This window comes from Rhinoderma darwinii, chromosome 6, assembly GCF_050947455.1.
Source record: "Rhinoderma darwinii isolate aRhiDar2 chromosome 6, aRhiDar2.hap1, whole genome shotgun sequence".
Lineage (NCBI taxonomy): Eukaryota > Metazoa > Chordata > Amphibia > Anura > Rhinodermatidae > Rhinoderma > Rhinoderma darwinii.
This window is the reverse complement of record NC_134692.1, coordinates 17,649,491-17,675,601: the sequence shown is the minus strand read 5'-3', so window position 1 is coordinate 17,675,601 and position 26,111 is coordinate 17,649,491. Positions and strand designations below refer to the sequence as shown.

Genomic DNA, 26,111 nt, shown 5'->3' with positions numbered 1-26,111 from the left:
AACGTGAAATATTTGTTGTGTGTAATGTATCAGTTTGCAAATATGTATCAGTTTTTAAATGTATCAGTCTGGAAATGTATCAGTCTGGAAATGTATCAGTCTGGAAATGTATCTTCCCTGTTGTGTTAAATGTCTCTTACTTAGTAATAGATGTGATTTATGTGGAGGGAAGGGGATGTCTATGGTAGATTTCTGTGATTAATCAGAGGATCCTGGTCTGCTGGCATCTCTCACTGCCCCTCTTGTGTGATGTAAGATCAGGCGTATTCTGCATTGAGAAGTCAAGACACACAAGAAGCTCACACACATACACACACCTACAGTCCTGCTAGAAGCAGAGGGAAGGCAGGCTGGCTCACTTAGCACAAGAATTTCCACTGACAATTGTAAATTGCTGCTGACTTAGTAAGTGAGTGTGCAGTGAGGCAGCTGCAAGCTTCACACTGCTACAATGTCTCAGTTCCTCCTAGCCTTATTGACTCTATCAGGATTATTACCTATGGCTAAGGTGTTGACTCTGGGATCTGAAACAGGTAAGCAACCTTCATTTCTTGATATAAACTTAAGAACTTATCCCTGAAGCTTAAGGACAGATCTGCAGCTTGAAGCCATGAATGTGTTTGGCTGTACATTGTCTATGCTGAGCTTCAGCTGCCTGGCCAGGCATTGAGCTGCAATGAGAAAGTACAGTCTTTAGAACTGGGCTTTATAGTCAATGTGGCTTGCTGCAGGATAGATCTGAAGCTGGATTAAATATGGATTATATGGCTAATGATGTTTTTGCATTGGAAGGGAATAGTGATTGCAAACCCAATAGCTGATAGATACCTGTGTGTGTCTTCTATGTGTGTGCTGGCAGCTCTGCTATCATAAGGTTCACATGTAGATGGTAGCAATGGCATAGTGGAAGGATTTTACAGCAGATTATAGCAAGCAAATGCTTTGTAGTTACAGCGATGGTGCTGAACAACAATAGGTCATAAACTTCTTCTATTCTGTCTGCTGTAATTGTGTGGGATGAAAGGATAGGGGTTGTTTTTTTAGGTTGTGATTTCTACTATGGATGTCTTAAGAAAGCCAATGGCGATCAATATCTGTCAACAGACAGCTAGAGATGTCTAATAACTATGTTAACCTGCTGGAACTTTAGTTGTGTTACCATTGATACCCATAGGGAGAGAAGAGACTGCAGAGATTGTATGGGAGACACCAGTCAGTCACTTCTATCAGGTTGTCAGTGTTGGGTATGAGAAGTTATTCTGGTAAACGCTGGGTCTATGGGGTGATGTGCAGTCAGCGTCCTCTACCTTGAAGAATTTAGAAATGAGACTTAAAGGAGGAATTCATGCATGTCTAATGTGCTCATTAATGGCATATGCTACACCTTATGGTCGAGCGTACGGTCTATTCTTTGAAGGTACCCGTATATTTGTACATTATCTACTGGCGATTATCATTCCAATTCAGGAGAATCTAAACTCTGCAGTGTGCAAATGAGACCCAGTCAAGTCAACCTTGATATGTAAATGACGAAACGCAGCACGTTGGCCGGGTCTAGGTACAATCTATAGATACAGTATATGGACAGTGTTTGTAGACTAGATAGACGGCCATGTGATCTGGTATTTATTGCGGTTTTAACCCTTGCCTCACAAAGCATTGCAATCACAAGGACATCATTTCAATGTATCATATGGTAGATCACAGATTTGACACAATGGGTGCATGGCCTATTTGTGCTCATTATAAAGAATCCTCATCGTTATTGCCTTGGACAGCCCATTCCCCGTTATGAGTCTTAGTTCTTCCTTTCTTTCTGCACCATATGGTATTTGGGTTTTAGCAGAGACATAATTATATTTGTGTCACTAAGGGTCCGAGCACATTCTTGGTCCAAGTCTACTGGAGTATTTGTAGAAGGAAGATGTGTTACCAAGGTGATTTGTACAAATGTCATACTGAGGAGCTTCTCAGTTCCTTTCCTGGCCAAATTAGTTAATTTGTTCTTGTTCGTTAAAGCAGGCTAAATCTTAAAGTCTATAAATATCATCAGCGAGAGAATGTATCATCCATTAGGAATTTATGCATGTTTGCAGAAACTTTTACAAGTCATTTATCAGCTGATTAAGGCTTCTCCGCTCATTGTGAATGTAGGACCGTGTGTACTATATTCTAGGGTGGAGGAACACAGGTGTGGTATGTCTCCATAATTTCATATAATTGAAAGGTAAAGCAGAATGAGTCCATCTTACATCTACAACCACGGTTGGCCCAAGATTAATGAGTCCTTAGGAGTCATATGGCACTTTGAAAAATATGCTCTTCAGAGTTGGCGTTTTCATTCAGGGGTTGTGATCTTTGCATTGCAATTAGTTTGTGAACAGAATGTCAATGGAAATGTATTCAAATGACCCAGAAATGGCAATACCTCCACATTCAGCACCGGTATGAATGAACCTATGTTCTGTTACGGATCTTCTTCCTCCAGTCAAGATGAGTCTTATAATATAAGAGAAGTCATATCCTGATACCTGCACTTTTTATAAATTGGGGCCATTCATCTTTTAAAGAGATATCACCTCAAAACATTTTGCATTGTATTAAAATGCTATTTAATTGTGTCAAAGTCTCCGCTATGGCGCAAAGGCCTGACATATAAGTCTAATGGGTCAATACTTGTCTAAGGTCCTAAAGAGGCAAATTACGTATTTATATATTCAATGCATATTAATGATATGTAGAATGGCAATATGTAGTGTCAATGGGATGCTTCAGAAGGTGGCTTATTTTTAGTTCTATAAAATATTATACCAAAGCTCCATACTTTATTATTTCTTTATATCTCTGATTGGGAATCAAGAAAGAATAGAAATGAGATACTAAGTTGCTCCATTAAAAGGTTCTTGTCTCAAAGATTGAATAAAATATTGCATTCATTATCATATTATGTGTGAAAACCAGAACCAATTCATTAATACCTATGGATATATAGGTAATTGCTTTATTTTATTTCTGGTCTATGGTTACATAATATATTAAAATGTTAATTACATATAATTAAGCAAGTTTTATATTTGCTTCAGTACCTGCTTATTTCATATAAGTATATTGGCCAGCCTAGGCTGAATTGAATGCAGTTGTTTTAATTCCCACCACCAGGGGGAGTTATTCTGAGCTATCTATCTCATGGCAGCAGTTTTATACTGTATAGATATAAGGGGGAGAAATAAAAAGACATAATGACAGGATTTCACTTAACTATGTCATCTCCTTGCTGTATTGTAGTTTCTGCTGGTTAATAGATCAAGCATTATTAAAGAGGCGATAAGGACCCCGCGGCCACGGTATTAATGTTAATTACTGCATGAAATGATGAAGGCGCCATATAAAATGTCCCAGCAGAGAGCGCCTCCTACTGTACTCATCTGCCACATGTAAAAGATTTGCTTGAAGAGTATATCCTACAATTATGGATCCAATGATACGCTAGTTAATGCACAATAAGATAATTGAATATACAATAGAATATAGGTGACATGTTATTATAAAGGATGTCTAACCCATATATAACAAGAGAGAGAAAAAAAACATGGTCTGTACATCCAATTTTCATTTTTTTAATTTCTAGCCCATGTCCAGTATGTCTGGTTTTCAGAGTCTGTGTATGCATAAATCATCCAATGAAAAGGTCTTTTGTGAAAAGCTCCTTTGATTAAAATGCAAAGACCTGTTGTGTATGGGGGTCTAAGCAGCAATGATTCCAAGTCATTTGTAAGTCACTACTATAAGAAGCTTACACACAGCAAATAAATATAAGATAGATAGATAGATAGATAGATAGATAGATAGATAGATAGATAGATAGATAGATAGATAGATAGATAGATAGATAGATAGATAGATAGATATGAGATAGATAGATATGAGATAGATAGATAGATAGATAGATAGATAGATAGATAGATAGATAGATAGATAGATAGATAGATATTAGATAGATAGATAGATAGATAGATATTAGATAGATAGATAGATAGATATGAGATAGATAGATAGATAGATATGAGATAGATAGATAGATAGATAGATAGATAGATAGATAGATAGATAGATAGATAGATAGATAGATAGATAGATAGATAGATATATAGATAGATAGATAGATAGATAGATAGATAGATAGATAGATAGTGTTCAGTTGTAATGTAAATATAAATTGATGACTTGCATACAATGGGTTAATATTCCATTATGATGGTTGAGCTGCCTGTCATTTTGCTTTATTATTTATAATCTTTTCTTAACATAGGAATATATACATGAAATAGTGTCTTTTATTCTTTCTGTTCATCTTATTGACATGTGATATCACACTTTTACAGTATATCAGCTTTGGTATACCAACCTACGGCCAATGGATTGCTGGAAAGTAGTGGGTGAAAGATCTTAAGATTCTCTCCATTTCGTCAATGGTTGTCATTAAAGACATCTACATGCTGATATAGAAAAGGTGGTCCCCTATAGAAAAAAAATATTGAATTTAGAACCAATTACCAGGAATTGGAAAATGGCAGGCACACCATGTATAACCCTATCACTGTTCCATTATGTTCCATTTATAGGTTGGCTTATTATACATTGGTCATATTCCTCAGAGATCATTTATATCCATGTGAGTCCCAGTGCTAGTATACAGTATGTTGTCATTAATGCAATTAGTTGCAGTACCACTTTTCACCATTTTAAATTAGATCCTATTTCCCACAGACAAAAATTCAACAGCGCCTCCTACAATAAGACTGATGAGGTCAAAATTATTATTATTTTAAATATAAAATCTTTGGAATGGAGAATCCAAAAGTTTGAAATAATTTGCCAGGTTACGGGGGAATTTGTCCATAGAGTACATAACGGTTTGAATCACTTATATACTGACTGTGGCATGGATTTTATCAAGAGCACAAATAATAAAGTATCAATGTTGCTGTGACATATTTAAATATATAAAGTAATTATCATTATTTTAATCTATTCAGTATATTATGGTAAACTGTGATGTTCCAGTAGAGTGAATATCTGCAATATTCTATGTAAGGCCATAGAAACGTACTTATAGAGTACATATAGGTTTTGTATGCACACAGTATAGTGTTTAATAAAAATCTCAGGTGAAATATTTTCTCTACATGGTAATTTACTCCACCCAGATGTACCTGATTAGTATTGACTACTTTGCTTTTCTTTTTCTGTTAAAGTGTAGCTAAACGTTTGACAAACTTCTGATATGTCATAGTGACATGTCAGAAGTTTTGATTGGTGGGGTCCGAGCACTGAGACCCCCACCAATCGCTAGAACAAAGCAGCTGAAGCGCTCGTGTGAGCGCTCAGCCGCTTCGTGTCTCTTCTGCTTTTTCCGGAAAGCCGATGTACCGGAGTACGGGCTCATAGACTTTGTATTGAGTCCGTACACGATACATTTATTTCTGGAAAAAGCCGAACAGACTCGAAGCGGCTCAGCACTCACACTTCAGCTGCTTCGTTCTAGGGATGGGTGGAGGTCTCAGTGCTCGGACCCCCACCAATCCAAACTTCTGACATGTCACTATGGCATGTCAGAACTTTGTCAAACATTTAGCTACACTTTAAGAATATGCATTTAACATTTTTTATGGTTGCTGGATGGTAACAGTCAAAGGGCACAACACAGTGACTATCACCTGTGGGCTTAAATAAGACTGAAACGTGGTGGTCTTCTTGCTAGGATAAGTAGTAGATCGCTTCTCCTATAAATAGATATAGGCACAGGCACAGATAGTACTGCCTACCTGTCTCTCCTGTAAATAATGTATGCACAGTTAAAACTGCCTCCCTGTAAATTGTGTAGATACAGCTAGTACTGCCCCTGTCTCTCCCTATAAATGATGTCAGTACTTGCTACTTGTCTCTACATGTAAATAATCTAAGTACCGATATTACTGCCTACCTGTAAATGATGTAGGTACAGATATTGCTACCTCCCTGTCTCTCCCTGAAAATGATGCAGGTACAGATAGTACTTTCTCCCTATCCCTGTAAATGTAGGTACAGATAGTACTGCCTCCCTGTGTCTCCCTGTAAATGATGCAGGTACAGATAGTACTGTCTCCCTATCCCTGTAAATGTAGGTACAGATAGTACTGCCTCCCTGTGTCTCCCTGTAATGTCGGTCCAGATAGTACTTGCTTCCTGTCTCTACGTGTAAATAATGTAGGTACAGATAGTACTGTCTCCCTGTAAATTGTGTAGATACAGCTAGTACTGCCCCCTGTCTCTCCCTGTAAATGATGTCAGTACTTGCTACTTGTCTCTACATGTAAATAATGTAAGTACCAATATTACTGCCTACCTGTAAATGATGTAGGTACAGATAGTGCTGCCTCCCTGTCTCTCCCTGAAAATGATGCAGGTACAGAAAGTTCTGTCTCCCTATCCCTATAAATGTAGGTACAGATAGTACTGCCTCCGTCTCTCCCTGTAAATTATGTCGGTCCAGATAGTACTTGCGTCCTATCTCTACGTGTAAATAATGTAGGTACAGATAGTACTGTCTCCCTGTAAATGATGTAGGCACAGATAGTACTTGCTTCCTATTTATCCATGTAAATTATATAGGTACAGATAGTACTTGCTTAATTATATCGTATAAGCGGAGCTTTTCCTTAATTTTACTAACTTTACATATATGCAACTCCTATCAGACTGAAATAATGAACTACAGATCATTAGGAATTCCTACAAAAACTTCTGATTTCTTAAGAAAGCAGAAGGGAAAATCTGGGGAGCAATAAAAGGTCTTTACAATTTAAAATATACAGACCTTTTAATTGAATAGCATGTGTAATTGTTCCTTTGCATACAGTTTAAGCACATCGCTAGATTCTATGTCTTTTATTAAATGCATCCATAGAGAGATTTTTTTTTTTTGCTACATGAATTAATAAGTATTAATTTGCATAAAGTGAATGGTATATCACAGTTAAGACAGACTTACACAATTAAAACAAATATACCAACATCTTATAATTTGCTAGCAGCTCTGTGAACACAATACATAGGCAGTTTATTCTACAAATTAACATATTTGATATATCTGACCTTAAATAGACCATCTGCCTGCACAAGCACAGCACTGAATTACTGTACTTAGTCTAAACGCTTCCAAAGATTTCAGCAGCAGGATCACTTCCAAATGTAACAAAGGAACATGTTGTGTAACACTTAAGCTTTTATTGTACTGTCTGCAAATTACACAGGGTCTGCTAATTGTTCAACATGTTTGTATATTTCCAAGAAACACTCTTTCAGGCAATATTAATACAAATTAGCACTTATTACATTCTTATTGGCAGATGTAATGAAGTTTTGGATATAGTGATAGTGTTTAGTCCCCACCTGTGCAGATCCTTGCCGTGTTAGAAATACAAATTTTCTTCTTAGAGGCTGTTTTACGGCCAGGGTAAAGGGCCTTTTACACCGGCTGACAATAGGCATATGTAGCGAGCGCCGATCAATGAGACATAGTTGATCGGCGCTTGTTTGCTCCTGTCACACGGAGCTATGGATGGGGACCAGCGGTCGTTACTCCGATCGCTCGTCCCCATACATTATCGTCGTGTCGGCAGCGCGTCTCCGTGTTTATACAGGGAGATGTGCGGCTGACAATGATAATATTTTAGTTTTTTAAAACAATACAACCAGCAGATGATCGAGCGTTTGATCGTTCATCTGCTGATCGCTGAACGCTCGTCTGCACGATAATCGCCCAGTGTAAAAGGTCCTTTACTCTTTTTAGGTGACTTGACTTATAGGGGGTTTCTTCAGAATAGACACCAGGTCACCAATGTCTGACCAATGTGACCTACTGCAATCAATAGTAGTGGCAGCAACACTAGGAATGCTCCATGCCACTTTGTCTTTTGTCGGCTCTAGTTGGCCTTTTCTGGGTGTCCACATGGTTGGCCATTGACTGCAAAATTCAAGCAGAGATGACAGGAGACGCAGCGACGTAGCATTTTCTTAGTTCTGCTGCCACTTCCTTGGACTCTCACCAATCGGACATTGGTGGCATATGCAAGCTATATACCACCAATCTCTATTCTAAGAGACTCCCTTTAAGGGATTTCTGAAAGATCCAGTCGTACTGTGGACTCTAAAATTTGGCATCTAAAATTTACCTTTGGACCGGATTCACGCGTAGCGTAAATACTACGAATTTTCCACAACGGATCTAGTTGCAGAAAATCTGCAGCACAATACAGTAGCAGCGGAGTGCATGAGAATTGAACAAATCTCCTCCACATGAGTAAATGATAAGCGGAAAAAACGCTCAGAAATTGACCTTTTAATCCGCAGCATGTCAATTGTATTTGCGTAATCGCTGTTTTTTTTGCGGGTAACTCAGAAAAAAAATAAATCTTTTACTTACCGAGAATTCTGTGCTTCTTCGTCCAGGCCAGTCTCTTGGGATGACGTTTCATCCCATCTGACTGCTGCAGCTATCACAGGCCGGGCTGCAGGACAGCAGAGGGATGCGTCGTCATGGGTACGATAAGTATGCAACTTTTTTTTTACGTGCAGTTTTCCCGCAGCGGACATTCCAGCCAAAAAACTGCTCCACAAATTGGTGCGCTTTTTCAAACAGAATTCCCTAGGCCGACCAGGGCTGATACGTTGTGTGTGAAGTTATCCTTTCTCGTAAACTCCCCCTAGATTTTTATCACATACCATGGCATATAAAATATGTGTACTCTCTGCTTTATGTATATGCAAATAGAGATGATCGAATTTGTGAAAATGCCCTTTGCTGACGACTCCTATTTTAGAGCTGTATTGCGTCCCATATAAGACAATGGAAGATGAAATAGTCAAGTGCATTAAAGTATTTCTAAGGTTTACTGTATGTGTAAGCTTTTACTTTCATAATGTCTGACCTAGACCTATCCGGGATTTGATAGCAGACATATGGTAGCTACAAAAATAAGACAAGAGAAACGTTTTTCAGGCACTATCCTGTAAGATCCACAACTTAATTAAGTCTTATGGGATGTGTTGCAAAAGGGAACTTCTATCAGGGGAACAATAAAAAAAACAAATGCTCTGGAGTTCCTATAAAAACAAGTTTTGGACTATTAATCAAGTGAAATCTGCTGTGTGAATGTTTAAGTGAAAGCATGTCTCAGATACAAAGTAGACATTTGCATCCTACGTGTGTGGTGGGGAAGAATCTAGATAATGTTTGGAAATGTGGACAACCTTTTTATTATTTTTTTAATAATGCAAATTAATCAATTTTGCTATAAAATATCTTCTTGTAGAATTATCTTACTAACATTATGAAGACAAAAATATGAAAAACTATGTAAAAAAAATAATTGTCACTTTGTAAATACCGTACATTACATTACTTATTTTGTACTGATCCTGAGTTACATCCTGTATTATACTCCAGAGCTGCACTCACTATTCTCCTGCTGGAGTCACTGTGTACATACATTATATTACTTATCCTGTACTGATCCTGAGTTACATCCTGTATTATACTCCAGAGCTGCACTTACTATTCTGCTGGTGGAGTCACTGTAATCATATACTCCAGAGCTGCACTCACTATTCTGCTTGTGGAGTCACTGTGTGTCAGGAAAACGCCTGTTCCCTTAAGGTTACGATGATTATGGTTCTGGCTTCTGGGCGTTTGTGTTTTACCTTCAGCCTATCACATTTGTCTGTCTTTGTGCCTCCAGGTGTAGAATTAGTATTTATACCCAGACTCCTCCACCTGTCAGTGCTTCTGATTTTTCCTTTCTTCTGGTGTCTGATCAAGCTTCCTACATTCCCTGCACTCCTGACTTCTGGACCTTTTGGAAACTGACCTCGGCTTGTCTCTTGTTAACCCCTTGTTTGCTGATTTTGGATTATCTGTTCACGGACGGTTTTGACCTTTGCTATTCTTGATATCCGCTTAGCCTTCTGATTAGGACTTTGTTTAACCTCTGGCTATCTGGTTTTCCTGCTCAGGTTAGTCTGCTTTGCACTTCCTATCCAACGCTGTACTCTGCTAAAATAACCTGGGTCCTAAGCAGCAAAGTCCATCCCACCTTGCGGTTGGCTCTGACGAACACCTTAAGGTCGCCTTAGACATTGTCGATCAGAGTTGTGACGAATTTGAGGTTGCGGTTTTATGTGCACGCTCTCTCTCCCAGCATTCTCCAGCAGCCTTTGGGGAAATCGCTCAAATTGCAATTCCATAACACTGTGTACATACATTATATTACCTATCCTGTATTGATCCTGAGTTACATCCGGTATTATACTACAGAGCTGCATTCACTATTCTGTTGGTGGAGTCACTGTGTACCTATAATACATTACTTATCCTGTACTCATCCTGAGTTACAGCCTGTATTATACTCAAGAGCTGCACTCGCTATTCTGGTGGTGGAGTCACTGTGTACATACATCACTTATCCTGCAGTGATCCTGAGTTACATCCTGTATTATACTCCAGAGCTGCACTCACTATTCTGCTTGTGGAGTCACTATGTACATACATTACAGTACTTATCTAGTATTGATCCTGAGTTCCATCTTGTATTATACTCTAGAGCTGCAATCACAATTCTGCTGTTTGTCTCTGAAAACAGTTCTAAGATTAGCTTTAGGGGACAGCTAGGCTACTTTCACACTAATCATGTACCGTGCATGTACGTGACAATCTCTATTGATTGCTATAGGAGTTACGGCTGCCAAGCAAGTGTTTTTCCGTGGATGAGCCATAAATGTCTTTGATGGTAATATCTCATAATTCTTTAATATTGGAATTGGGTTTTCTGAACTGCTCAGTGTAAGCACGCCCAAAATATAATGTTGCATCACTGCTCACTGTCAGTGCCAATGTCTGATGATCAATATCGGGCTGCTTGGCACAGAAATTCTAGTGGTCTACTTGAATGGTGGTTTTATTGGGTTGTGCACCCAGTCATGGAATGGTAACATGACTATTTCATTTCCTCAGACTTCGCTCGTCATCATGCTACCAAACCCGCAGAATAGCACGGCACATACTCTTAGAAGTAAAATCCATCGGCCCAGCTTACATAGTGCTTCACGGCTCAGTACCTTCTTCAATGCATCAACCTTCATACTAAAGTAGAGAATTCCATTTTCATAGATGTACCTAGAATAACTTTGCATGGACAGAAGCTCTGCATAAATGTGTTGATAGGGAATATGGGAAGACGTGAAGACATATTGATAGTGTGATGACAGCAAACTGTAGGAAACTTGAAATGGAGATCAGACAATGCTTTAATATTTTGTCTACATGTGTAAAATTAGTTTTCTGTCTAAATCTCATCTTATTGTTCCGTTCCATATATCAGTAATGAAAAACAGTTATTTTCTTGTCATTTGTAAAACTATGTGGTAAATCAAAAAGATTACAATGAAAATGTATCTTACAGGCAAAATATATAAGAATGACGGTGCAGGTGAAAATATATGCCCTACCCCTACCAGAGAGGAGTTACTCCATATGCCTGATATGCTTGATTGTTGATTTGCCGACCCATGGAATTATATGGGCAAACCGACCAATTATATTTATCAATCATTAAAAGACTGCCATTAAGATAACCCTTTGCGATATGCTCGATTAGGTCATATGGGTATCATAAAGGGGGGGGGTCCTCCTCCCCAGACCCCCTCTATTAGCCTAACATAGGGCAGCTCTCGCTTTGGCAAACTTGGTCCAGCCTTGTTTTACATGGTTGGCTTACATTTGAATGTATGGTCAGCCTCAACTTTCCTCGTTGATAACAGCCGATTGCCAGAAGCCTAGACCTGCGGCGATGTGATAATGGCCAATGTCACTTGAAACAGGGGTTGTCTTAATGAGACTTCAAAAGAGAGTTGCCCAATGTATCCTAACTGGGGGATGACATTGAATTGAATTGATTAAAATAATAGTGAAACTCTTCCCTCTAATGGCCTCTAAGCAAGGGCATAACTATATGGGTATAGAGGTTGCAGTCGCACCCGGGTCCCAAAAGGGGGGACTAGAGCTAGAAATGGTGTATCATAGTTGGGGCCACTATTACATATTTTGCAATGGTCTCAGGAGCTTCAAGTTACCGCTCAGCCACTAGTGACTTCTTGGAATGGCAAATATCAGCTAAGCCGTATCTTATCTATCACCAGTTTATATAAACCATATGGCACATTCTTGCAAGAAGAAACACTTTAATTTCCAATACTATAGATAATAAGCTATATACACAAGTCATACAGATAACGTGTATGCGAGTGACAGTTGACTGAAGACAGAGGCTCCAACTTGGTAATTTGATGAGAACATGTAAATGTTGTTTATTTAATCTCTGTTGTAGATGAAATTATAATGAGATGTAAAATTTAGAGCTGACAAGATTCACAAAACTGCTGTGATTTATGATGTTATGAAATATGGTTTAAAAATATGAAGGAGGAAACTAGTTCAGGAAGAATTAATCTTATTTTTTATACCAGAAGGTAATGGGGTCAGTGCATAATAATATCTCATGTCATTCAATGTCAGCAACTCATTAGACCACTGATAATGTCACAGCCATCAAGATATGATCCGTCTTTACCGTGACATCCAGGGGCGGACTGACCATTAGGCAGTGCTCAAGGGTTCATGGTCAGAAGGAGACCACTACCCCTGAGTAAAAAGTGATGAATCCTCCTCAAATACATTTTATTGACCAAAATATATTGTATAATGGTTATAATGGTGCACTCATGGCCAGATTGTCATTGGTGTAAAGGAGCACCTGCTACTGGCTCTTCCACACGGCGGCCATCCAATCTAGAGAAGAATAAGGAAAAGCCAAAAAGTTAGTGTAGTGTAAGGCAGAAGCAAGTCTTAGCTTTTAAAGTGGGCCATTTGGCCATGAGGGCAGTGCCCAACGGCTCATAGCAAGAAGGGACCCATTCTCTCTCAGTAAAATACAGCACTCATTATAATTTAGGTGCCATATGTATCTTTCTATAAGGTTGGGCTTAAAGTTAACCCCAACCTCATAAAAAAAATGTTTTTACAGGAACATTTCATCTTAAAGATTTAACATGATCCTTCTTGTTTTTTTTATTATTTTATTTATTCATATTCATGTGTGTTACTTTACTATCATAAATATGATTTTCATTTTTGGAGGGGTTGCTTAAAATATAAACAGGGAAAAGGACATTTTCAGTTGACTATGTATGGGATAAAATATTGGGGGTCAATTAGTGGCGGTGTAGTTTACAATATTAGAATTTGTAGCAATATTTGATTATTTTTCAGCTTCAACTCCTATTTGAACATGTGCTCTTGGTATGCATCTGGATCGCCTCATATATTAAGCATTTTTTATCTATTAAATACCCACTTGGGTCACACAAATAGTCAGTAAATTGTGACTAAATTACGCCATATCTCTTCTTCATAAAAGCAAAAGATAAATTAGAGAAAGATGTGTTTGCAGTCATTTTACGGTGTCCTTGCGAGACTGTGGCCAAGTTCGTGCAAGTTTAAAATGGAACCAAAAAGAATTAATCAGAAATGATCAAATTAATTTTATTAAGATCATTTACAACTGCGGGACTCTTCCCAGTTGCGCTGGTCAGGATTCTTTCAGAAGCTGGCGAAGGTGAAAGGTTAATGGCTAATTTACTGAGCTAGGCAATTTTGTTTCATTTTTCATTTGCAATTATCTCTTCTTGTTTTAAAATCTAAACTTAATTCCAACCCTCCCCCGCCCCCTCGTCCTCGTGTATTACATCTGTCAGTTAAAGTGCTTAATTCGAAATACAATGACATTGCCATAAGTTTTGATGTATTCAAATCGTTTATTGGACGCTCCGGAGATCAGTCCCGGAGGACGATCCAATTCCGCACATTTATGGCATTAACGCTATAAGTGTTACTTATTATTATAGGCAATTGGAGCTTACTTAGAGGTTAACCAGAATATTTTGTTAATTTCGAAAGCCGGCAGTTCCATTTCAAGACTATTTTAATATATTGATTTACTTTGAGTCACTTGCTGACAGTGATCCAGCAGTCTCTTGAGGCTTACACAGCAAGTAAAACCACTATATGACTTTAATGTATATCAAAGACTATGGATTAGTGAGCTGTAAAAAAAATATGCACAATCTCTATGTTCATACTAACTTAACTTGCTGTCTTTTAGGAGGGATACCTACAAAAATGGCCATGAAAAAAAAGTATTTGCACTCCTCGTTTGATCTATTTTTCCATATCTATCTCTCTTAATAATTTCAGGTCTTTAAAATATAGTTCAAGATAAAACTAAGACAGCCTGAGTAAACACAATATACAGATTTGGCATAATTATTTCATTTTTTAAGTCAAAAAAAGTTATCCAATAAGTTATAGGATTTAGTATAAAGACAGCAATTTAAAGTTCTTTACCTCAATGGCTCAAAAGAAACAAAATTATAGTTTTGGCGTGACCTGGTCAAAGTAAAGATTCTGTGACAATTCCTTAATTGGGAAGTTTATTCATGAAAGCCCTCCAATATGGGGTCAGATTTCCTCCACAGCCAAGACTGATCTCCAGTTATCAGAGGCATTTGGTTGGAGTTGTTGCTGCTCAATCTGGCACAACTAATACGTTTAGGGGGCAATAACTTTTTCACACAGGGCCAGTTGGTATTGGATACATTTTTTCCCTTCAATAAATTTAAAATTCTGAGTTCAGAGGGTGGTCCCGTGCTCAGGATCCTCATCTCTTGCCCAGAGTAGAGAGCAGTTACAAAAAGTGTCTCTCACTCTGGAGGACGTGACCTGTTCTGTATTTTATAGGCAACACATTCATATGAATGAGCACTGTGCAATGCTTTATTTCCACCGTGGTGGCGCTGCAGGGAAATTGATCACTTATTGGCAGATTTCCCCATAGATTTCAGCTGATCCGCGGGAGTCCCAGCATTGGGAAACTTTATGAAGAGGTTATTGTAAGGGACCATTCTAACAAGTATGGATTGTCCAAAGCTTCAGAACCCCCTTGATTTATATTTTATTTATTTATCGATGCCACATATCTATGGACATTGTGAGCAAAATATCATCACAGGATGATCCTCCTATAAATAAAAAATACTCTAATCCTACAGTATTGACCCTATGATCAGTGGTTGGGGAGCGTACTTTAACCTAATGAAGTCTGAACTGTAGACAAAGCTCCCAATATACATATACATCCATAGATAGGGCTTTATACAGGAACCCCTGAAGTAGCTCCCTAAAGGTGACAGCTGAAGACCAGACTGGAATCTGCAGTAGGGAACCAAGTCGAAAGGCAAAGTCAGAGTTTGTGATAACAGCGGTCAGTGGACTCAAGACATCACTCAAGGAAGGTTGAAGCTGTGTAGGGTTGTTTTAATAAAGAACACAGACTCTTTCACTGATTAAACGAAATAATTTCCTTTTCCCTTAATCCAGTGGTAAACAGAGATGTTGGTTTTAATTAATAACTTCTAATTTCTGTATTGAATTTTGAGCCAGAAGCTTGGTGCTAGCCGTGGTGCTGAATTACTGCTGAACTTTACATTGCACAAAGACTTATCAGAATCTATTACACTCAACAGAAGATTGCAAGTATAATGTTCAGCACTCACTACAAAGGGCTTGAGTAAAATATGGTGCACTAGAAAGATTTTGTCGTTTATAGGTATGTGGTGCATTCCATCCATTCAGCAAATGACTTGTGCAGTATTTACACAGGACTTATGGACACAGGACATAAGAACACAATATAATATAATACTCGCAAAGGATTTGTGTAGCAAAATATACATTTTACTAAGGACTTAAGTAGTATACGATCCACCCCTTGTACAACACAATACAATGTACAATTAATTTATAGTGTAAATATCTACAGTAAAGTCTACTAAGAACTTGAGTAGTATAATGGTAGCTACTTTGCGGTAATTGATTGAACTTAATGGATTTGTGTTAAAACTTAGTGTATTACTATTTTACTAGGCTCTATAAAAAACTTGCATTTAATTCAGCACAGTCTATAGGTAACATATACAACATATAATACGCGCACATACACTCTACAAAGGGAACTGAGGTATATGACAATTTATTTGCCTTATTATTAACTATTGGTAGTTAAAAATAAACATTATAAACCAGATTGAAATATATTTATTTAATAAAAGTAGCAATAAGAATAACAATAATAATACTTTATGGGTTGTTTTATAAATACAACGCCTTCTCTAAATACAGCCACTGTGACTATATCGCTGGGGGGTGTATTGTCTGAACATACATGTAGTCGGCACTACAGGAATGTAGTATTACGTGGTCTCCGTGCAAAAAAATGGCTGGGCTACTGGAGCCACACGTTGTTAGCCACTCTCTATTTTGGCCTTTAGAGGAGGCCACTGAGTGCGGGTCCTTAAGTACAGGAGTGGTCTTCATGTGACAACCCTTTTAATAGTGTCATATATTACAAAACATACCAAGCAATTCATCATTATATTTTTTCAATTTCATTTTTTTATTAATACCATTGTTTACTATTGTAATGTTATTGGTGAATTATAAAATGTGTGTAACACCATTGACCTATATGTTTGTGAATGTTTCTGGAAATATGCGAGAGAGAATTTTCGGACTTTCCTGTCCCTTCTCCCCAGCATGTAGATATTTATTTTATTGTACATTCTGTAAGGCTATCCTAACCTAATACTAGTCCAAATATTAAAGAATAGGATCTGACAAAATCTATGGATCAGGCATATGACACAAGCCACAAAGTGACATACTTGTCAGCAACTTCAGAAATTCAGTTTGTTCATTAATTGTTTTGCTCTAGATCAATTTTAACTTAACTGCAAACCAATGGCTTTCACAAGCAACACAATATGACTAGTAATAAGACATATGGCCCCTATACAGCAACTAATGACCCCTGGCAAGAAATCTCATTGATATAGGTTATATATATATATATATATATATATATATATATATATATATATATATATATATATTAGAGATAATCCATCAAAGGCTGAAGTGACATACATTTAATTTTTAATTCTGTCACGGTCTGAATATGGCAACACTCCCAACATATCTGTGAATTAACTCCTTAATGATGTACGCAGCCTGTCAAAAATATGGCTATGAGATGATTAGTCACTCAGATATATTTTATTATTACGATTTGATGACCTTAGTTTTATAAATGAGATATAAATGTGGAGAGAGAAAAAAGAGAGAGAAAGAGAGAGAGAGAGAAAAAAGAGACCGAGAGAAAAAAAAGAGAGTGAGAGAAATAAAAGAGAGTGAGGGAGCGAAATGAAAAAGAGGGAGAGAAAAAGAGAGCAAAATAGAGAGAAAAAAAGAGCGAGAGAGAAGAAAAGAGAGTGAGAGAGAAAAAAAGAGAGTGAGAGAAAAAAAAGAGACCGCGAGAGAGAGAGAAAAAAGAGAGAAAAAGAGCGAGAGAGAAAAAAGAGAAAGAACAGAGAGAGAGAAATAAAAAGAAAGAGATGGAGAAGGAAACTGAGTGAAAGAGAAAGAGAGAAAGAAAAAGAGAGAGAAATAGAGAGAGAGAGAGAAAGAAAAAGAGAGAGAAAGAAAAAGAGAGAGAAAGAAAAAGAGAGACAAAATTTACAAGCACTTTTTATTCATATTTTTACTGTCTGAACACAAAAATGTATCTTCTTGGCATTACTTTGTTTACACTATTTTCTTTAGGTTTATTTTCCTTGAAAATTTTCTTACATTTTGTAAAATAAATTATAATATAAAAAAACATCATTATTCTCTTCAATTTTTTTCAATTAATATTCATGTTATTTTACACAATCATTTCAATATTATTGTTAGAAATTTTATTTTGAATGATTTTATTATTATTGTTATATAAAGCAGGACAAGCTACTGTAAACATAAAAAAGGGCTGGTTAGTCCATCTTCTTCGCTACTGGGCGGCAAGAACTGTGTAGGAATTGGCCAAGTGTTCTGGAAGGAATAAAAACCCTGTGTGGGAAAACCTGGTACCATAATGGGGACCGCATGATAATATTTGCTTTGGGGCCTCCCCTCTTTTTTTGTAATCCAGTTCTTTGCAGAAGAAAAAAATCTTTAATTTACTGTCCTTGGTGAAGGCAAAACCTACTGTATGAATGAACGCACTTCTAAAATATAAATAGTATTCAGCCGATGGTCTCTAAAATTGTTCATTGTTAAACCTGAAGAGTGCTCTGTTTGCTTGGGGTCTAGATTATGACTTTATGCCTTGGACTTCAATTAATGGCAGCTTTAGTACTTGAAGGATTTTCAGCCAGAGGGTTGTTGTCTCCTTAAATCGAGTCTGTATCTTTGTGCTGTAATTCTGGATACTGGCTGTCTGCTGTGATATGCTCACTTGAGCAGTGAATGGAAGGTTGTGAAATTCAGCTTTTATGGCAAATCTCACTAGTAGGATGAATAAAGTTTCTTATGGATGACTTTGATGGTCTTGTTGATGCGGCAGAGACATGACACCTTTTTGGGGATATTTTTTGCTCTGTGTGTTCTTTCTTATAACCTCAGGTTCTATATATTTTATGTAATATAAGTATTATACAGTATGTGGTGGTGTAATAAATATTAGTACAAGATTTATAATAAAGTCATTTATTTTATAACTATAGATTAATGTCTACTATGCAATTCAATGTTCTATATAATTAGTAAAAAAAATAAATGTGTACAATTTTTGATGAATGTGGGCATAAGGGCTCAGGGATATGGCAGAACCGTGTGCATGGAGCCTGTACGGTGGCACATGTAGTTCATGAACCACCATGTGCTGCCTTCATACACCACCGTTTATAAGGGTATTCTTTGCTAGAAGCTATGCTTTTAGGGGAGAATAGCCCCAAAACATGGCATCTAATGGAACATGACTCTCTTTCTGTTGGATTCATATGGAATAATCCTTTGTATGTCTCCATTATAATTAGAAGCACATAGAAGTCCCTTTAAATGTATGTATGTATGTATGTATGTATGATGTTTATGTCATTATGATCTGTTAAATACAGGAATTAATATATATATATATATATATCTGATATCTTAAGGCCCAGTTCACACAGAGTTTTTTTACGCTGATTTTGAATGGAAAGTGCATCAGAATGAGTGGCAAAAAAACCTCCTAATCCGCCTCCCATTGATTTCAATGGGATGCAGAGGTGCTTTTTTTTAAAGTGTCATGCTCTCTCTTTCTGCGGTTCCGCCTCTGACCTCCTATTGAAATCATTGGGAGTCAGAGAAAGCGTTTTTCGCTGCATTTTCTTGCCCGCCAAAAAACGCCACGGAAAATGTGCAAATACCGCAATAAAGTGCTGGAATTTTCATGAAGGAATTTTCAGGCAGATTTTTCTGCCTGCAGAAAAACCCTCTGTGTGAACAGGGCCTTAATGACCAGATAACAGTCCGTACAGATCTTAAAGAGCAGCACAGAAACGTACTTTTATTTGCTGTCTTTCCTTCAATCATGTCTTGTAATACAGACACGGAAATCTCCTCTCTCCGGGATTCAGATGCCTTCAGCTTATTGACAAGTGAACCAAAATAAAAGTTCAAAGAGCACAAAAGCCCAAAATCAGAAACAAACAGTGAATAACGTGCTTTAAAGCAATCAAGTTTTCTTTGATGACCACAGCTATTCTCTAAGTTCTTCTCTGAATGTTCTCCTGCTTCTCCGATGGTTGCACTGGTGACTTGAGAAGACAAGGAGCATTTACAGTACATGTTGGTTTTGAATCATTATCTCCCTGCGGTTTTGGAAATTGATTCCCTACGTACTGACTCTCTGGTGGCTTGACTGTAGGCTATTTGAATGAGCAGTGATATATTATAAAGCAGTGGTCCCCAACCAGTGGCTCGCAAACCCCTGCTCGGTGGCCAGACATAGGAACCATGAGGTAGCGCCATATGCTCTTGCTACATTCTGATATCGATAATTAATAATATTACAGAAAAGTGCCAATTGGGGTGATGGAATACCAGTGTGGTAAAGTATTTACTTAAAGAGAACCTTTCACCTGCCCATACATGTGCAGCTGAGTTGAGCATGTAATGGGCAGGGCTGCACAAACTCTGCGGCACTTGACATTATTTTCCTACCCTCCACTGTTATCTAGATATCGATGCCGTTATAGTTGGCATCCGATATTTAAATAACCCCCTGAACTGTCAATGGGGCGTGTAATTGGCAACAGGGCATGTAACATCGCTGTGACACTGTCCAATCAGCTACAGACAGTGCCACAGCAAGAGCTGGAGAGGGGAGAGCATGTGCACGAGCACGCGCAGCTCGCGAGATATCACACAGTCTTGTCCTCGTCTGCCAAGAGCTGAAGAGGGAGAGCTTTAGCGCGCATGCGCACGCACATGCTCTCCTCTCTCAAGTTTGTGCTGTTGACATTGTCCGTAGCTGATTGGACAGTGTCACAGCGATGTTACACGCTCCCTTGCCAATTACACGCCCCATTGACAGTTCAGGGGGTTATTTAAATATTGGGCGCCAGATATAACGGAACCGATGTCTAAATAACGGAGGAGGGTATGAAAAAAATGTAAAGTGCCCCAGGGTTTGTGCAGCCCTCCCCATTACATGCTGCACTCAGCTGCACATGTATGGGGAGGTGAAAGGTTCTCTTTAAATGTGGCTCCTTGTCATCACTCAAAATTGCATGTGGCTCACAAGGTATAAAAGGTTGGGGACCACTGGTATAAAGCTTAGTGAAGGAACAGAACAGCAGTCTCAGGTTTTGAGACTAGTGGTAGATTTTAGACTGCCCTATACTCCCATCCTAGACAATACAGCTCATGAATGTTTGATAAGTGGGGTCAGGGGTCCCCAATCTGTCAGCTAAAGTGGTTGCGCATCTAGGTGGAGATTGAATGGAGAGGTAGCCGTATGTGTCCGCAGCTTGCTCCATTCAAGTCTATAGGGATTATCAAAAACAGCTCAAAACTAAGCACAATATACAGCTTTTTCTTGCTTCCTTTTTGGCCGCTCCAAAAATTTATAATATATGATCTAAAACTTCATTATTAAACTGAGCTCTTATCTCTTGTTATAATCTAATCTGACAGTGTTCACAGCTTCAATAACAGCAAGTCTGGTGCGCACAGCATTCTTCTACTACATTGGATATGTAACAAGTCTTGTTATCAAGCATATACTGGTTATGTTTAGAGACACCTCATAAAGCCATATTGTGTTTTCATTTTATGTTTTATGCAATGAAAAACACTGATTTAGCGGAGCGGATTCATGAACTGCATCTCAAGGGGCATTTAGCATCAGACACATCCTGTTCAGCTACAGGACCATTTTTTTTTTCATTATCTGCCTATTACCTCTCTCTATATATACAGTGAAGGAAATAAGTATTTGATCCCTTGCTGATTTTGTAAGTTTGCCCACTGTCAAAGACATGAACAGTCTAGAATTTTTAGGCTAGGTTAATTTTACCAGTGAGAGATAGATTATATTTATATATAAAAAAAAAAAAAAGAAAATCACATTGTCAAAATTATATATATTTATTTGCATTGTGCACAGAGAAATAAGTATTTGATCCCCTACCAACCATTAAGAGTTCCGCCTCCTCCAGACCAGTTACACGCTCCAAATCAACTTGGTGCCTGCATTAAAGACAGCTGTCTTAACCCCTTAATGACCAGCCTATTTTAAACCTTAATGACAAAGCCATTTTTTACGTTTTTCCATCGTCGCATTCCAAGAGCTATAACTCTTTCATTTTTGCGTCGACATAGCTGTATAAGGTCTTGTTTTTTGCGGGACAAGTTGTATTTTTTAATAGCACCATTTTGGGGGACATATTATTTGTTGATTAACTTTTATTAACTTTTTTTTGGGGGGGGGGATAGAAAAAAACCTGAAATTTCGCCACTCTTTTTCGCATCTTAAATCTACGCCGTTTACCGTGTGATATAAATAACACAATAACTTTATTCAGCAGGTTGTTACGATTGCAACGATACCAAATTTGGTATAGTTTTTGTATGTTTTACTACTTTTACACAGGAAAAATGCTTTTTTTTCAAAATTATTTGTTTTTGTGTCTCCATGTTTGAAGAGCCGTAACGTTTTTATTGTTCCGCCGATGCAGTTGTATGAGGGCTTTTTTTTTGCGTGAAGACTTGTAGTTTTTATTGGTACCATTTTGGAGTAGATGCGACTTTTTGATCACTTTTTATAACATTTTTTTTTAAGTCAGGATTCACAGAAAACAGCAATTTTTCCATAGTTTTTTATTACATTTTTTACGCCGTTCACCGTGCGGGTTAAATAATGTAATAGATTTATAGTCGGGGTCGTTATGGACGCGGCGATACCAAATATGCGTAACTTTTTTACTTTATTTTGTTTTTTTAATAGTAAAGCATTTTGTAAGGGGAAAAGGTGGGTTTTTCATTCTTTTTCAAATTTTTTTTTCAAATTAACTTTATTAAACTTTTTTTTTCACTTTTTTACTAGTCCCACTAGGGGACTTTAATATGCGATTCTCCGATCGCTATTATAATACACTGCAATACTTCTGTATTGCAGTGTATTACTGCCTGTCCGTTTAAAACGGACAGGCATCTGCTAGGTCATGCCAGAGGCATGATCTAGCAGGCATTCATGACAGGCAGACCTGGGGGCCTTTATTAGGCCCCCGGCTGCCATAGAAGACACAGACACTCGGCGATCTTATCGCCGGGTGTCGGTGGGAGAGAGAGGGAGCTCCGTCCCTCTCTCCAAAACCACTCAGATGCGGTGCTCGCTATTGTGCACCGCATCTGAGGGGTTAAACATGTGAGATCGATACTAATATCGATCTCACACGGCAGAGCAGGGACCCTCCCAGCCCTCAGCTGCCTCTAGTAGCTAAGAGCAGGGAGATTTGACGGCTCCCTGCTCTGTTTACTTTATCCTGATGCAGCGCTGTAAAAAGGCATATGCATCAGAATAAAGCCCGTTAGTGGCCACCGTTAAAAGGTGTATTGGCGGTCACTAACGGATTAAATGGTCACCTGTATAAAAGACTCCTGTCCACAGACTCAATTAATCAGTCTGACTCTAACCTCTACAACATGGGCAAGACCAAAGAGCTTTCTAAGGATGTCAGGGACAAGATTATAGACCCGCACAAGGCTGGAATGGGCTACAAAACCATAAGTAAGACGCTGGGTGAGAAGGAGACAACTGTTGGTGCAATAGTAAGAAAATGGAAGACATACAAAATGACTGTCAATCGACATCGATCTGGGGTTCCATGCAAAATCTCACCTCGTGGGGTATCCTTGATCCTGAGGAAGGTGAGAGCTCAGCCGAAAACTACACGGGGGGAACTTGTTAATGATCTCAAGGCAGCTGGGACCACAGTCACCAAGAAAACCATTGGTAACACATTATGCCGTAATGGATTCAAATCCTGCAGTGCCCGCAAGGTCCCCCTGCTCAAGAAGGCACATGTACAGGCCCGTCTGAAGTTTGCAAATGAACATCTGGATGATTCTGAGAGTGATTGGGAGAAGGTGCTGTGGTCAGATGAGACTAAAATTTAGCTCTTTGGCATTAACTCAACTCGCCGTCTTTGGAGGAAGAGAAATGCTGCCTATGACCCAAAGAACACCATCCCCACTGTCAAGCATGGAGGTGGAAACATTATGTTTTGGGGGTGTTTCTCTGCTAAGGGCACAGGACTACTTCACCGCATCAATGGGAGAATGGATGGAGCCATGTACCGTCAAATCCTGAGTGACAACCTCCTTCCCTCTACGAGGACATTAAAAACGGCTCGTGGCTGGGTCTTCCAGCATGACAATGACCCGAAACATACAGACAAGGCAACAAAGGAGTGGCTTAAAAAGAAGCACATTAAGGTCATGGAGTGGCCTAGCCAGTCTCCAGACCTTAATCCCATCGAAAACTTATGGAGGGAGCTGAAGATCCGAGTTGCCAAGCGACAGCCTCGAAATCTTAATGATTTACAGATGATCTGCAAAGAGGAGTGGGCCAAAATTCCATCTAACGTGTGCAAACCTCATTATCAAATACAAAAAACGTCTGACTGCTGTGCTTGCCAACAAGGGTTTTGCCACCAAGTATTAAATCTTGTTTGCCAAAGGGATCAAATACTTATTTCTCTGTGCACAATGCAAATAAATATATATAATTTTGACAATGTGATTTTCTGTTTTTTAAAAAAAATATAATCTATCTCTCACTGGTAAAATTAACCTAGCCTAAAAATTCTAGATTGTTCATGTCTTTGACAGTGGGCAAACTTACAAAATCAGCAAGGGATCAAATACTTATTTCCTTCACTGTATATATATATATATATATATATATATATATATATATATATATATATATATATATATATATACAGATGTAGCCGTCTTTACCTTGACTTTTAACGCAATAAATAAACAGTGGCTAGAGCCCTTATCTTGACTTTTTCAATGACTTTTCAATGGCTTTTGTTGTGTGATATCACGCTGCAGCAAGTTATCAGAATGAAGTTAAAGATGGCTACATCTGTAGTATTTTCTTGTCCTGTACTGTCCCAGTTGCACACACTTGTTCTCACTAACATAATCATACTAGTAGTTAGGTCACTGACCCCCATAAGATCATCACACTCATCCCCTGCTGCTGTCATCATTCACATAATCTGACTGGTGTAACGTCCACAGCCACGGACCGTCGTGCTTATCTGCCCCCGACGGCTGCGGCCATGAACAACTGAGGGCTGGGCGGCTACTCCCTCCTGAGAGACGCCGGCACTCACTTCCGCATCGCTGCACTAGTTCCCATAGGGTGCTCGTGCCCAGCCTTAAAGGGCCAGTGCCCACACGAGGAAAATCTGTAATTAGCCCATGATGACCCTGGACTATAAAAAGGACTCTGCCCTTTCATTCATTGCCTGAGCATTGTTGTGTTTACCCCTGTTAGTCTTAGCAAATGGTCCCTTAGTGTTGTCCTGTTCCTGTGCCCTGCTGCCTGTATCCTTTATCCTATGCTATATCTGTTCCTATGCCTTAACCTGTTGGAGTCGTGTTGTGCCACCGGTCACGCCTGCTGATATACACCACGTCTGGTGTCTACAAGTTCATCCTTGCTGAGCCTCCAGTACTGTCTGGACTATTAAAGGTACACTTGTACTAGGACTGTTGTTTGGCCAGCTGCTACTCCGCTACGGCAGTGCGGCCTGGTGGGTCCACATATCCATGGATCGTGACAATTGGCTACGTCATATTCCATCCCAACACAGTCTGGTCAGATGCAACCCTTTTCTGAATAACAAATATACATGAGTGGAAAGGTCAATATCTTCCCTAAGGCCCAAGGACAACATACTCCTCTCCTGCTGCCTGTTATACTCATAATCTGAATGACTCTACAAAGTTTTATCTATCCATCTCTGTATATCCATCCTGTACTACACTGACTTTGCCGCATACTTTTCTTAACGTTCTCATTAACGCAATTTCTTTAATGGACGGCCACTCTCTTCCTCAACATCAGTATATTTATCCCCTGCTGCTGCCATCAATCACATGATCTGATTGGCTACATGATGTTTTATCCCATCCCCGTCTGGTGACATAAAGCCCTTTTGTGAATAACAAAATTACATGAGTGGAAAGGTTAATATCGTCCCTAAGATCCCAAGGACAACATACTCCTCTCCTTCTGCTGTTATACTCACGATCTGAATGACTCTATAATCTTTTATCTATCTATCCAGACATCTATCATCTTTCTCTCTATATCCACCCTTCACTACACTGACTTTTCCACAAACTGTACTTAACATCCTCAATAACGCAATTTCTTTAACGGACACGTAACTTTCTTCCTCAACATCAACATACTCATCCCCTGCTGCTGTCATCATTCTTATACTAGATCTAAAAATTGATTCATGTTGGTAGCCCTTTCAAAGAAGGGTGGAAATAAATGCATTGGAGATAAAGA

General features: G+C 38.6%; 1 protein-coding gene across 5 annotated transcripts in view; it reads left to right on the top strand.

Annotated features, from left to right (window-relative positions):
* Positions 1-231: 231 nt before the first annotated feature.
* LRP1B (LDL receptor related protein 1B) overlaps positions 232-26,111 on the top strand; it is a 1,078,540-nt gene continuing 1,052,660 nt past the window's right edge. For 4 of the 5 annotated variants that reach the window (XM_075829241.1, XM_075829238.1, XM_075829240.1 and 1 more), the window contains exon 1: positions 233-533. In XM_075829241.1, the coding sequence (XP_075685356.1) occupies positions 452-533 (82 nt within the window). In that variant the 5' untranslated portion in view covers positions 233-451. Of the gene's footprint in view, positions 534-26,111 lie in introns of all 5 variants that reach the window. The other variant, XM_075829239.1, reaches the window with a different exon arrangement.